The 13,975-nt window shown below is 40.9% G+C and overlaps 1 protein-coding gene across 4 annotated transcripts in view; it reads right to left on the reverse strand.

The window, feature by feature from the left end:
* Positions 1-4,235: 4,235 nt before the first annotated feature.
* Positions 4,236-13,975, reverse strand: part of MEGF11 (multiple EGF like domains 11) — a 222,819-nt gene continuing 213,079 nt past the window's right edge. For 3 of the 4 annotated variants that reach the window (XM_045067572.1, XM_045067570.1, XM_045067571.1), the window contains one exon: positions 4,236-7,865. In XM_045067572.1, coding sequence (XP_044923507.1) covers positions 7,642-7,865 — 224 coding nt within the window. In that variant the 3' untranslated portion in view covers positions 4,236-7,641. The remainder of the gene's footprint in view (positions 7,866-13,975) is intronic. The other variant, XM_004758645.2, reaches the window with a different exon arrangement.

A 13,975-nucleotide genomic window follows, 5' to 3' on the forward strand; every position in this document is an offset into this window, starting at 1 on the left:
AAATTGGTAGTAAATCTTTCACAAAATTTAAGATGAAGGAAACTCTAGGTTGTGAATTGAAAATCAGTAACTTTGAATTTTCATCAAGTATAGACTTAATGTTGCCGTGGGCATGGTTGGATTTTGGGAGAATTCCAAGAACCGTTTAAATAGTAGTAGAAAATGTCTTTGATTGCATCTTAACCGTGTCTTCATTCTGAAAAGGATCTCAGGAGACCAACTGTCTCAAATAAGAACCATTAAGATTTAAAATATTATGACAGCTTAGGGCTCAAGGCAATTCAGAAGTATTTTGCTGCTTGACCCTGGTTTTCAGTTATTTTAACTTTGAAACTTTTTTTAACCTGTTCTGAAAAGCCAGTTAACCATCTTGACTTCATTTAACTTGTATGTCATGGTCTCAACTGCTATCTATGAATTTTCTTTACTAGTAGTTACCACTCTGTAGGGGTAAGTTATTGTTAGCCATTGCATTGTGAATGCTAAATTGTAATTCTAAGAAGGGGTGTTAGCTGGTGACTTAGGCCAGCGGTCTTTTAAGTTCTGAAAGGTTCTGCAGAAGAGTTAGACGTCTTGAGTTTAGATTGCCCATCAGAGCTTGTCTTCTTTATTTCATCAGTAGGAAAATGAACATTTTAATTTTGTCTTCAGTGACTTGGATTTACAAAATAACAAATGCTCTCAGTGGTTTGAATGTTGTCATGGTTTTTTCTATCTACCTTAAAGAGAAAAAACTGTGTAGACACTTTCGGCCAGTACAAGAAGCAGAATAATTCAAAGCTTGGGTTGATATTAAGAACTTATTCCAGCCTGTTAGGTTTCAGTTTATGGAGTTTGTTTGTTTTTGTTTTTGTTTTTTTAAACACAGGAAGTAAATAGAAATTGATTATTTGATATCTTACAAACATTTTAAGCCTGAAAAAATTTCAAAACAAAATACGAATTTTGTATAAGGACTGTGCATGGCATGCATTCCCTGGGGGGTGGGGGGAGAACCATGAAAGGACCCGCTTCTATCACATGCTTTAGTGGGATAGCATAATAGGCTAGTGCTAAAAAGAGGAAGGCTGATTTTTGTTCTTGGTGGGTTGGTGCTGGGTACCACACCCTTGCTGGGATTTGACAGGCCACTTTTTCCATTCACGTAAAGGATAGGCCAAATAAACTAAAGTTGTCATTTGAACGTTTTAAAGGATGGTTGTATTCCCCAGACTACAGGAGGCCGAAGGTAACAATAGAATTATACAAAATGTCATTACAGCTTCTGTAAAGGAGATCATAGCTTCTGTAAAGGAGATCATAGGCTGAGAAATGGTTTTAATTGAAGCATCCATTTCGTTGAAAATTGAGTTGGAGGATAGAGAAAGAGTATCTCAAAGGACATCTGATACTAGGTATACATTAAAAAGTGTGCTAAACTCTTTGAGTTTAAGACTGAAAGTAGCAGGTATAATAGAGCACTGAACTGGGTGACAAAGACCTGGATTCTAGTCACAGATCTTTTAGTCTTTTCTCTCTGAGCCTCACCTTCTTCCAGTTAGTGAGGGGAATGGGTTAGATTATTTCTGGGGTTCATCCCAGCTCCAGTTCAGTATTTCTGTGAATGAACTCTACAGGTACTAAAGCTAAATTGTTACAAATTTGAAGTCAAGTTTAATAGTAAAAGTAAAAAGCACTTCTTCGCAAAATGTTTTTGGTCTTAAAATAACTTGATTAAAATGTTATCATTATTTCCATGTTAACTGTATTCCATAAGATGAAAGCTTTCAGAACATTTGCAAAATGACTGTCATTTTCAAAAATATGCATCGAAGTATCATGTGCTAAGGGGGGAGGAGCACTTGGGCTGCTTTGTCAACTGTAAATTGAGAACTGCTTGTTTTGGCTTCTGTTAAAATTCTGCTGGCTTTTAATAATATACTTTGAAAATATATTCATGTCTGGGTGAGAGAACTTTTAAAATATTTGTGTTTAATTTTTTTTTTACTATTACCTCTTATAGAAATCTGTAAGAAGGTAGAACAGTCCATAGAGCTAGCTGTCCAGGAGAACCTATGACTAAGTCCAAGTGTATAGGTTTTTGTGGCAAAATACACAAGATACAAATGGCATTATTTGGTTGTTAGTTTAGTAGTCTAACCATTTGAATTCAGTTAATATTATTGATAGGTCCCAGCATAGATGTCCTGTAATATTTGCTGTTAGCTACTCTGTTACCAGTACCAGGATGATCGTGAAAATTAGTAGCCGATAGGATTCCTTTTCTTTGAGTCAGTGAACTAAACTTGCCTGTTAATGCCAGTGAGTAAGAGTATTGCTTTTAGATTCATTTCCCTCGACTGCTTCCAGTCTCAGGATACCTCTCTCTTGGGAAGCGGTACAGATCCTTGTCTTTAAGAAGTTACTGACCCTTGTACTAGTCTCTATACCAAAGCATTTCTTCATAAACCCCTAAGAATATTATAGGTCATGCCTGAAATGGAAGAGTGCAGAAAGTCCCAGGAAGCAATACTATTTCTGCAGACTACCTTGGATATGAAACCAATAATGCAGGCTCTACTAGGATCATCAGTTACTGGTTTTATTTTACATTTATGTGGATGCCTAAATACAAGATCTTTAAGATGGCAGTCCTTATACATTCTCCTCTCCAAGGTTCTGGAGGGCCATCTGCTGGACTAGACAATCAATGGCTTAGGAGGTAGAAGCTGGAATTGACGAGGGAATCTGACAGTGTGTCACTGGAGACTAGAGCTTTCCCTTTCTGTGGGTTTGGATTGTACCATTGCTCTTGAGTCTTCCTAGCTCTGCAAGTCAGGGAAGAAAATGTATAATCAGTATCCTGCTAATAACTAGGACCCTCCATTTATCTCTGCCCTTTTGTAATTGCTAAATTGTAAGATTCATAAGCATGGGAATGTGCTTTGTTCGTATTTATATTCTAATATTTATTCCCCCTGCTATTCCATGTCAGAACAATAAAGAAGGAACATCTAAAAGAGTGAGGGGGTTAATCCTAGAATTCATCCTAGTTTAGCTTGGGGAGCTATAGTCTGAGGATTACCATTCAGACTAAAAAATATTTTAATTAAAAGTTACATAAAATTATGGGTATGTAAATATTATAAAACAATTTTACAGAAGTACAAATGGCAGTATAATGAATCCCTGTGTATCCATCCATCCCTTCTGAGAAAGATTCTCCCGTGTTGTCGTATACTGATTAAATGAGCCTCTTCTACCATCTTCCGGTTAGATGAATGGCTCATAGAATGTGTCATTCTTGAATCTTCTGTGTTGAGTATCCAACCTGTAGCCTTAGGTTATCATATATGGTATTGGGTAGTATTCTGAACCTCACAAGTCATAATCTAATACCACTATTCTCAGTAAATTTTTTTAGCCTTTAGCCTTATAACTCTTGATCATGCTTTGTCTTTCACTGAGATATCAAGCTCCAGCCCTTGAGAATTGTCTTAGATAATTTCTGAATGAGTCTTATTAGTCTCTAACAAAAATGTGTTATTCCTGGTTAAACATTGGGAATAATTTCTGAGTGTCATGTAAGCCTTGTGAACTGACAAGCTGAAAGGCTTAGGTTGACTTAAATAGGATTATGTACAAATTTTGCAGGTATGAAGAAAAATTTTTAAACTTAATTTGAAAGCATCCAGTGAGCTATTTTTTTTAGCATCCGTGTTTTACTACAAAATTAATCCTGCTGTTTCTTTACCAGTGAGGTCACAAGGTTATGTTTTAAAAGGTCCTAAAACATGCACCCACAGTAATATACTGGGTGATAGCTTCTACTAGTGGAAAGCTATTCATTGTATGTATGCAAATTAGATAGGCCTTACACTTGCTTTTATTCCATTCCATAGAAGTACCTTTGTGCCTCTGGAGCTGAGCACAGGCTATAATAGTTGCCTTTGAGTTTAAATCTTTGTGAAAGCAGAGAAATTCTCTATCTGAGCATTTGATGTGTATGAGATTTTTCAATAATTTTTAGACAAGAATGTGTTGTTCCCATTCATTACTTTAAAGCAAGAGACTCTTGTTATAAATATGGTAGAACTTGTTCACTTTATTGTCAAGCGTCTATTGGGATAATTTTCACTTCTCTGGCTGCCTAAAGTGACTACACAAAATGTAGTTTAGTTCTACCTTTTAAACCTAAGTTGTAGATTATAGACATCTTTTCAATGTGCAACACAACAGTAGGCATTCTTGTTAAATTAGTTTGAGAAATTCCTTTTATTTTGTACAAGGTATGGTCCCTTTGCACAGTGAACAAATATATTACAAATCTGGGTTTTTAAAAAAAGTATTGCCATTTCATAGTATCACTTAGCTATTGTACAATAATAGTGTTTTCTTTATTCATTTGAATTGAATGCACATCACTGAGTGAAAACTGGTTTCTGTAAAATAAACAGATCTTTCCAAGTTGCCAATATAATACACAGTGCACATATTTAGGTTGACCATAACCCATGTGTGATAGTGCTAGACAGAAGTTCCTAACAGTTGCTCTGTAAGATTGAAATGTCTTTTACCAGTAACTCTTAGATATGTGAAGGCAACTGTTGTCACCATAGATGAATCACACCCTCTGCCTTTCCCTTCTCCTCTGTATTGCCTAATTTGAGTTGTATTACATTTCTTTAACGGTCATAGAATGCCAGAGCCAGAGGATTATTAGAGCTCTGTACCTCTCTTTCCTTCCCCCCTCCCCTTAATACATGAGAAAGAAAGGAGCCCAGAGAGGGCAAGTAACACTCAATTCTCTTGACCCTGTGCGTTAGCAGCTCCACCATGCTCCCTCTTGCTGAATCTTGCTCATAAGATAGTCAGCAAACAAGAGGTGACACTTGAAACTTGCATGATGCTGCTTATTTGCAGTGTGCCAGGCAGCAGTACTGTGCATGCGGGGTAGGGGACGAAGGCAAAGCCTGGGATTGAGATGAAGTTTGTCCTGGCTGGTCTGACTTCGCCATGCTTCTTGCTCCTTGCTTTACAAAGATAATTGAGCACTTGCTGCTCTGAAATACTGAGGTAAGTCTCTTATCTCTATTCCTTTCTACATATGTATGAGAAATATTTACTTGGGTCTACAAAGGAATTTTCTAATATTTATATTTCATAAGGCTTTTGTGGAAAGGAAGTTTGCTGTTGCTGATCACTTGCTCCCATGCACGCATGCAGCATTCATGTAAGTATTCTATGTTTTCCCCTAACAGTGAAATTTGCTTAAGCCGTTAGTGAAGTGAGGGAGGGGGATTTACTCATGTATTGATTTTCTTGCCTTTCTGGTCATTGCCCCAGCTAATGGGTTCCATGGCAGACTTCTGGGTTGTATCAAGGGCTTCAGGATTCCCACACTTTGCTGTAGTTGCTCTTCCAGCTTCTCAGTCATTTAGTTCCACTTCTGTTTACCTTTTTGGAAGTATTTTTTTACTGGCTGGCTGTTATCAGAGGACGGAGTGGTATAGGGGTGACCATTAGTTTCCTCGCTTTGCCCTTCTGGTCTTTAATTCTTGTGAGAAGGTTCTCTCTTTTAGGGCTTGGGAGTTGGCTCCAGTTTGACTCAAACTGAGCCCCAGTTTACCTGTTTAGTAGTGGAAGGTATGGACATGTCTAAGTACTGGGATCTGGAGAATTAGCTCATTGTAATACGTTTTTGGCCATCTCAGTAGGTGGTGGTTTTAAGGTAGAAGTACTTCATATCCTTATTTGCTGTTTTCTGTAAAGTTTTACATCAGGTTACAGCAACTGACTACAGTCCATCTGTTCATTTAGTTCCATCAAAAAGCATCATGTACTTTTAAGCAGCTTATTAAACTTGCTATATCCACTTTTATCTAATTTCTTCTACACTTTTAGGTTCTATACTACATCAGGCTCAAGATTTATGAAGAAATGCTTGAAAACAAGTACTCTCCTGAGTCAAGGAATGCCAGCCAAATAAATTTGGGAGGCCAAATAGCTGTTTTTAGGGATACTTCATCCTTACCAGTCTGTGACTGCTTGCTTAAAGGCATCATCTCAAGAGTTCTGTTTCACATGGCATGACTCAGGTGTTGGATGGATTGAAGAGCTATGACCAGGCTAGGCATGACTTGGCAATGTTCTTGAACCTTGAATCAGTAAGATTTGGTAAAGCTGGCCTAGAAATCATTGTAGACTGAAAGAGGCTGCTGTACTTTGGAAACTTCTCCTCCTACTACCATGAAGGGCAGAAGAAGGAAAGTTAGTTTGCATTTTCTAAAGTCTTATTTTAAAAAATTGAAATTGTCAGTATTAGACTATATACCATAATCTTGACTTGCAATTTTACAGATCGGACATAGATGTACAGGTACTTTAGGATTGATAACAGCACGCTTTTTATGTCTGTGTGCTATTTACCTTAGGTAATAAAACAGATGTTGATGGTAACAGCAATCAAAAGCACATACACATTTCAGGAGCTTTAAAGTAATTCTTATCCCTCCCAAGTTCCCCTTTTCCTCCAGGAAGATTCGTGAAACCTATGCTTATATGCTTCCTAATAGGCGACATGTTTCAGAGGATTAAGTATATCAATATCTATATTTAGCTGATGTTGATGAGTAGCTGGGTCTTAAGTGTTTTAAAAGATCATGTAATCCTGGGCATTTGGGGTTAGGTGTGGGTGAGTGATAGGATTTGCCCTTGTGAACAGACCATTTGAACAGTTACCCAGTCCCACTTGGAAGCTCTTCTTTAGTTCCAGATGGAAATAATAACTAACACGCAGGTGGAGTCAGTCTGTATCAAGGGACTGTCTTCTTTCAGAGTCAGAATGTTCAGCAGAGCACATTGCAAGAGAGAGACTTCTCTCTCTCAAGACTGCTTGTCCTGGGAGGGCCCATTGGCAGGGCTTTGTCTGACTGGGAGGAGGTCATAGTGACCAGGAATATGGCTGTTCCTAGGTAGGTCGTATGGATTCTGGATATAGCTGGAGTTAGGACCGCGGCCTTCTTGGACCACACTGATAGTGGGCTCTAAGGAATATAGTGAAAAATGAGTTCAGAGAACAGATTAGCTTTGGTGGCCTGTTGAGGGGAACAGAGTTCTATTTAACTGGATAGGGAGAGAAGCCAGGGATTTATAGATGTGTGGTAAATACTTGAGGGTTAGGATTGAGGCTTGCTCACGAAATGGAAAACTTAAGTGAGTGTACTATCAGAATTCCAAGCCCTGATCAAAACCAAGAGGTTTGGAATATCCTAGAGGTAGGGGTCTTCCCAATAAGCCCAGGGACATAGGTAAAACTGGGAGAAGGTAGAAGAGGGTGATTTAGAAGCTTGCAAATGTCTGTTCTGATTTTCTTTTTAAACTGGAATTTGTATCAGCAATCATCTGAAGTGTGTGTGCCCACTGATTTCCCCACCCCCCAGCATTTCTGCTTTATAGTAATCCTAGTATTTCTTTTTAAAGCAGAGTTGACATGGGAATTTGATGTCTTGCATGAGAGAGAAGGGTGATCCTGGGCAAGACCATTCACCTTGGATTCCTTAAAAGGCAACAAAAGAAGGGTGTGTTTTCAAGACAGGGTGAATGGAGAGGGCTTATTTTTACTTCATATGCTGCACTATTTCCCTGATTTCACTAAGTTACTTATTTGAGACACCTACCAACTTCATATATATTTTTATTAGATGTCGACAAGGATGGCATATCTGTGTACGGAGACCCCCTGTGCATAGGCGACTTCATTTCTACATAGCTGCTTTCTGGAAGCTTGCAGGTGAGGATGGGTGGGTCCTTAATTGTGGCGTATGGGTTTTCACTGCTATTCAAGGAACAAGTGCTAGAACTGCACACGGATTCTTTCATGTAATCTGTAAGGCAAGAGAGATTTCTTAGGACATACAAGGACACAGACTTAATTTCAGTACCAGAAACAGATTGCAGTTGATGTGCCTTCAGGATCCTGGATCTGTAAAAGCCTATGATAATCCAAGATTTCCTTCTTTAAATGTGTTGAAGAGTGCTTTTCTAGGTAGGCAGTGTTCTTTTCATAAAGAAACTTTTGTTTTTGGAGGGATAGAGACATTTTTATTCATAGTATTCAGGTACAGAACCAGAAGGGGATTAATTCAAGATACTCATAATGTGCTTTCACATCTATTATTTAATTTTTTACAAAATCCTACAAAGATAGTAGATACTTTGCATTTTATAGGATGAAGGCCCAGAGAGATAAAAGTGACTTGGCTAATGTCCTGTAAGCTCATAAGTGGCAGGCCAAGGCTTGACTGCATGCCTTGGACTCCTTGGCCTGTGTTGGTTCTGTGATACCATTCTTCCTCTGAATTCTTTTTGATAAGAAACTTAGATTCAGAAGAAATAGGTGTGTGATTTGGCACAGGTGCCAGCAGTTTGGCAACCTTTAATAAGCAGCAAACTCCGCAGCATCCCTGCTCGTGAGAAGCTTGTGATCAGAGCTGGGGGAGGCAGAAGTGTAATAGAGGTGTAAAAAGCACCTGGGTGTCAGGCTAGCCTTTGGAAAGTTCCTGTTGTCTAGTAAGCCTTCCATTGCATCTTCTGGGGTCACTTGTTCCAGTACTTATGAATGCTAATGGAAACCAATTTTAGCAGTATCTTCTTCTGATACTAGAACTCCTGTTTCCTCTCTTGCTGCCTCTCAGGTACATTTTCCCCAACATTTCAGGCTGTGTTTGGGTACAAAAGGATGCAGACTAGTTTCCAAATATGAGGCTAACCGTAGCTCACTGGAGGAAGGAAGTGATGGGGAGTCCCAGAAGGGAAGGGGAGCCCCTCCTTCAACCTCTATGCCATTTTCCCCTTTTGGGAAGATCACTGCCTTTTGTAGCTCACAAGACTTGCCTGGAAAAAGCACTAGATTCTTTGTAATCTGGCCAACTCTGGCCCTCATTGTTCTGTGACGATCTGCCAGCCAAGGGGTTTAGAAATAAGCATGGAATTGTAGGGGCTCGACAGTAATGAGTGGTCTTCAGAGGTCTAAATTTTGCTAAGTGGTAGCAGATGGTGAAATTTCTATATTTCTCAGCTCTGAATTTCTGTTAAGTGGTAGCAGATGGTGAAATTCTTGGACAGTCTTCCACTAGAACCATCACATGCTCTGCCTTCAGCTTATGAGATTGATGAAAATGTAAAAAATAATAATAATAATAATAAAGGGATCATTGTAACTCAAGGGGTGACTAGGTCCTGGGACATCAGAACATTCCATGTGGCTGACAGTTGAGTTGTGTGTCACCACTAGCAGTGTTCTCGCCTACAACATGTGACTGGTTGGGAGGGGATTTACTTTACTGAGTATGGGGTTATGGATGTTTCAGCAGGTAACATTTCCTCAGTCTTGTACAAAAGTACATTTTCCCATTAGTTCAGTCAGGTATTCCTAATACCTGCAATGTAGCTAAAGCCATAATTAATTCTCTCCTTCCCTTTTACTCCTTATGAGGAAACCATGGCTTATCGTGGAAGTGACCTCCCCAGGTCACACTGCTTGTCAGTAGCAGAGTGAGCTCCACAACCAGGCTCAGCATTTTCCTTCTCATCCTGGCCCACGGGTAGATGTTGACCTTGGTCGCATCTCAGATTGTGGCCTCTTTCTAGCATAGAGCCCTAGAGAGGAGTAGGAGAAAACATTCTTGCTGGACAGTGAGCAGGCCCAGGTGCTGGTGAGGCTCGTATGAGGAAACTGGGTTATGGGTGGTCCTAGGCCACAGTTTGCCCAGAGCCACATGAAGTTGCTTCTAGTGAGTACTTTGTTTCTTAGTACAGGGGCTGGGGATATATCCAGGAAGCCTAGCATGGGTCCCACTTTGGGTTCTCTGAACTTGGTAGCCAAAGAGTAAGGCAGTATGACCCAGAGCTGCTGGTTTGGAAGCTGAGGACTAGAACTGCTTATAGAAGGGCTATCTTCTCCTGAGTGAAAAGTCTTCTTTATACCTTCCTCTCCTCCCCACCCTGGCACATCCTTTTACTTTGATTGGTGGCTACCTTAGTTGCATGTTTTCTGAAAGCTGAGGAATAGTGACAGAAAATGTGGCCCTTATTCTAGTATATTGACTCCAGTTAGGTCATTTGAAACTTGTTACATCTATGAAGAGGGCTGGGCAGAAAGGGCTATGATTACTACTTTAGTCATGAGGATGCTGAAGCTCATAAAGTGTACCTAATGTTAGTAAGTAGTTAAGTTAGGGCTCAACCCATCTTCTCCTATATCCAATCATAGTGTTTTCCCCTTACATATTACTACCCGTCCTCCCGTTCTAGATTTCTAAATGCAAATTACACCTATAACAGCCTCCCCTTACCCTCAGCAAGGAATACCTTCTATCAGTGGGGCCAAGCCCTGCTGACAAAGGCCAGGCTCTAAGCTTTTTGTGGATAATCCCATGATTGATTGAGTTAGGGCAGTGGGGAGTCTTGAAGCTATGGCTCAAAGAGCAGATCCTCCGTCAGCTAGTCGTGCCCCTCTTCTTATTTCCACCAGAAAAGGCTGCCTTCAAGTTTGGGAGTATATAGCAGTCTCCCCATCCCCACCAATCCGCAGGGATACTTTCCAAGATCCTTAGTGGATTCCTGAAACCACAGATAGTACTGAATCCTCTATATATTGTTTTTTCCTATGCGTACATACCTATGCTAAAGTTTAATTTGTAAGTTAAGCACAGTTAGATTAAACACAGTACTAATAGAACAATTATAATGTGATAGGTTATATGAATGGGGTCTCCCAAAATACTTTATTGTACTGTATACTCACCCTTCTTGTGATGTGAGATGGTAAGGTGAGGTGAACGGCCTAGGTAGGCATTGTGACGGGCCACTATTGACCTTGATCATGTGACTATGGGCTAACTGAAACTGAGGAAAGAGAAACTACAGATAAGGGGGACAACTGCAAATAGACTGCTGTGCAATAGGGGATGCCCTAAGTGAATAAAAGAGAAGTTGGGTTTGGGGGAGGGGATTTGTTTCTCCTGAAGCTGTACCTTCCATAAAGGGACCAGAGGGAAAGAAAGGATGGAGAATTCTGTGTTGTGATTTGAGGTGGTCAGAAGAGGGTGTTGGATTATGGAATAATCTGGATTCTATTTGTGGGAACTGGAGGGAGGAAAGGGCAGGGCTAGGTGGAAAACTTACACTTTAGAAAGCTATTCGTCTCTTCAGCTGAGTCATCTACCTGCCTGCCCTCAGGGAGGGTGGGGTAGGGGAAGAGCAACCAGCCCCTCTGAGATACTTCCTCGTCTTTTTATAGCCCCGCCCCCCCAACCAGTCCCTGCCCTTGGGGCATTTTGCAAGGACTGGGGAAGCATCCACCAAAGCTACTTAAGCTTTGGGGAGTCACTACTCCAAGGCCTGTAATTAGCATCAGGACTGAAGGTTTAGCTTTGTAATGCCTTGCTGTTTGTTCTCACCTTATTCCCACCTCTCCCAAATCACACACAGTCTTCTTACCCTCAGATGCTGAAGGGGCTTTGGAATGAGCCTAAAAACATTCATTTTATAAAGGAAGCAGCAAATCCAGAGAGGGGAAATGATTTTCCAAGGCCACCTAGTGAGTGGGACTGGAACTTTCAGGTTCACCCAAACATCTAGGTAAAGTCAGTATTTCACACTTGGGGAAAACCCCGGCACTGAACATGTTTCTTCTCAGCCTATGACTATTATTAGAAAGCCACAATGCCTTTTCTCTTCCTGGGCCCTAGGTTAGCATTCTTCACTTCATTGAGAGACAAGGATATGGTGAGAAGAAAAGGGAGATTTCAGAGTCAGAAGGAGAACTACACTGGCTAAAAATAGTTTTCAGGATGTCACTGGACTCCTCACTATCTGGGAACCCAAAGTTATTGCAAGGAGACCCGTGGAGGCTGGATTAACAAGGAGCATACAGGTGGCTTCCCTGTGGCAGCACCAGTGGGATTCAGGATTTCAGGATCATAAAGGTGAAGGAGAGTGCCAGGGAGGATTTCTTCTGTAGCACTTTAAAATGCCTGACAGGGAATTAAACATTAAGGCAGTTTGTTACAGTATCATTGTGTTGAGGGGGGAAGGGGAGATGGACAGATGTTTAGAGGTAAAATGGGGTTAGCGCAGCAAGTAGTGCATGGTGGTGTTCAACTTTGGGATGACAGCGGAGGGCTGAAGAAAAGTAACAAGGGCAAGAAGGAGCACTGGCTGAATTAGGACATGGAGGGGGCCGTAGAAATGGTGCTAGTACAACAAACCTCATCGTTCTAATGGAGGTAGAAAAATCAAACCCAGGAAATAACAGTGTGACCCAGTCAGTGCCACACACAGTAAGAACTAGGACTCGAATCCAAAACTTCCAGGCCAGGGTCTTGCCCATTGAGTTTAGAGAGCACTCAGACTCTTCACTCTTAATGGGTCTCATTTGGTTTAGCCCAATAGTTTTAGGAAGTAATTTCGTTCCTGGTCCAGACTAGTTTATTAAATGTTTGTTTATCAGCCAGTTAGTGGGATTTATTCCATGTCTTTGATAAGTATTTCTGTAAAGTTCCAAACTGTGACATTTCATTTTCCTCTTCTTGAATTCTCTTGTTCTGGTGTGTTGGTTCCCAGCCTCTGTTGGCATATGTACCTAGGCAGCCTGCTTATCTCTCTAATTTAAGGAGTGATTATAGTCAGTGGTGAAACAAAATCTGGCCTTCCCTGCACTTACGGGCTCAGATACATGATCCCACAAAACAGGAATGAATGACGCTGAGGCAGAGACACTGCCCTCCTTAGCTTTGTTACACATTTACGGTTTCGAGTCTGAAAGCAGTCACCCTAATCGCAATGCACGGAACAACGAAGTGCATAGGAGAGTTATGTGCTCATTTATTGAACTGTCTGGGCCTGTCTGAGCTTACTCATGCTTGAGTCATGCATATTTTCGGAGCTGGAAAGTCTCTTAAGAGATCTTTCTGCACAGTCCCCACACCTCTTTGAGAAAGAAGCTGAGAGGTCTTGGGTCACAGTGATAAAACAGTAAAGCTTTCTCTTCTTAGCTTCACCTCACCACTGTATTATTCACTATGGTAATGGTGCTTACCTCCATTTGGATGGTTTGAGTCAATACACAGAAAATGGCCAGAATTGATGTTCCCAAGAGAGTAGTGAACTTTGGCTGTCCAGAAGCCAAGAGGTGACTGACCTCCTGTTCTCAGATTGTTCTCTTGGGCTACACATCCTGACATGTTCATGGAGACCCTTCCTGCTCTCTTGCTCAGAACGACCCCTAGCTCGCTCCACTGCTGATAACCATTCCACTGATGGCTACAGATGACTGGCTCTCCTTGGTGAGGAAATGGTTGTGGCTCAGGTATAACTAAGGCTAAGTCTGAAAAACCAGAACAGTAATCCAGGAAATCTGGGTCAGTCTAGGCAAGTGGTTCCCAAGTATTAGTTGGATGACATATGCTGCCTAAGAATGCCCTGAAGTACTAATAACAAATGGAGACTCCAGGACTCTAGATTACTCCTTCAGAGTCTTGGCAATAGGGGGTGTGGACCTCTGTATGTTTAAGAAGCTTTCCAGGTGGTCTTGGTGCACGGCTAGATCTGTGATAGCCACTGGGATCTTTGCTGTTGATCGTCTCTTTCAGCGTGGCTGAGACTCCTAAATAGACCTCAGAGACAAAAGGACAGCCCTATTACATTAGTACAACCCTTTAGAAGAGGCAAAAAACACTTCCCATCTGATTTTTATTAGATACTCATAATAATCTTATTAGACATTAGGATAGTCATTAGACTACAGGATAGGCATAATTACCCTGACCTTGCAGATGAGGAAACTGGGCCTTGGAGTGCTCCCAGTCTAGGGTCACAGTTAATACTTAATAAAGTAGTAAGTGACATAGTTCCAAAGCCACCTATTTCACACATTCTGTTATTGAAACGTAGAGCCTAAGCCGAGGGCAGGACCTGACCTTCATCCTTGGTT

Source organism: Mustela putorius, unplaced genomic scaffold, assembly GCF_011764305.1.
Source record: "Mustela putorius furo isolate JIRA1106 unplaced genomic scaffold, ASM1176430v1.1 tig00003896_pilon_pilon_pilon, whole genome shotgun sequence".
Taxonomy (NCBI): Eukaryota; Metazoa; Chordata; class Mammalia; order Carnivora; family Mustelidae; genus Mustela; species Mustela putorius.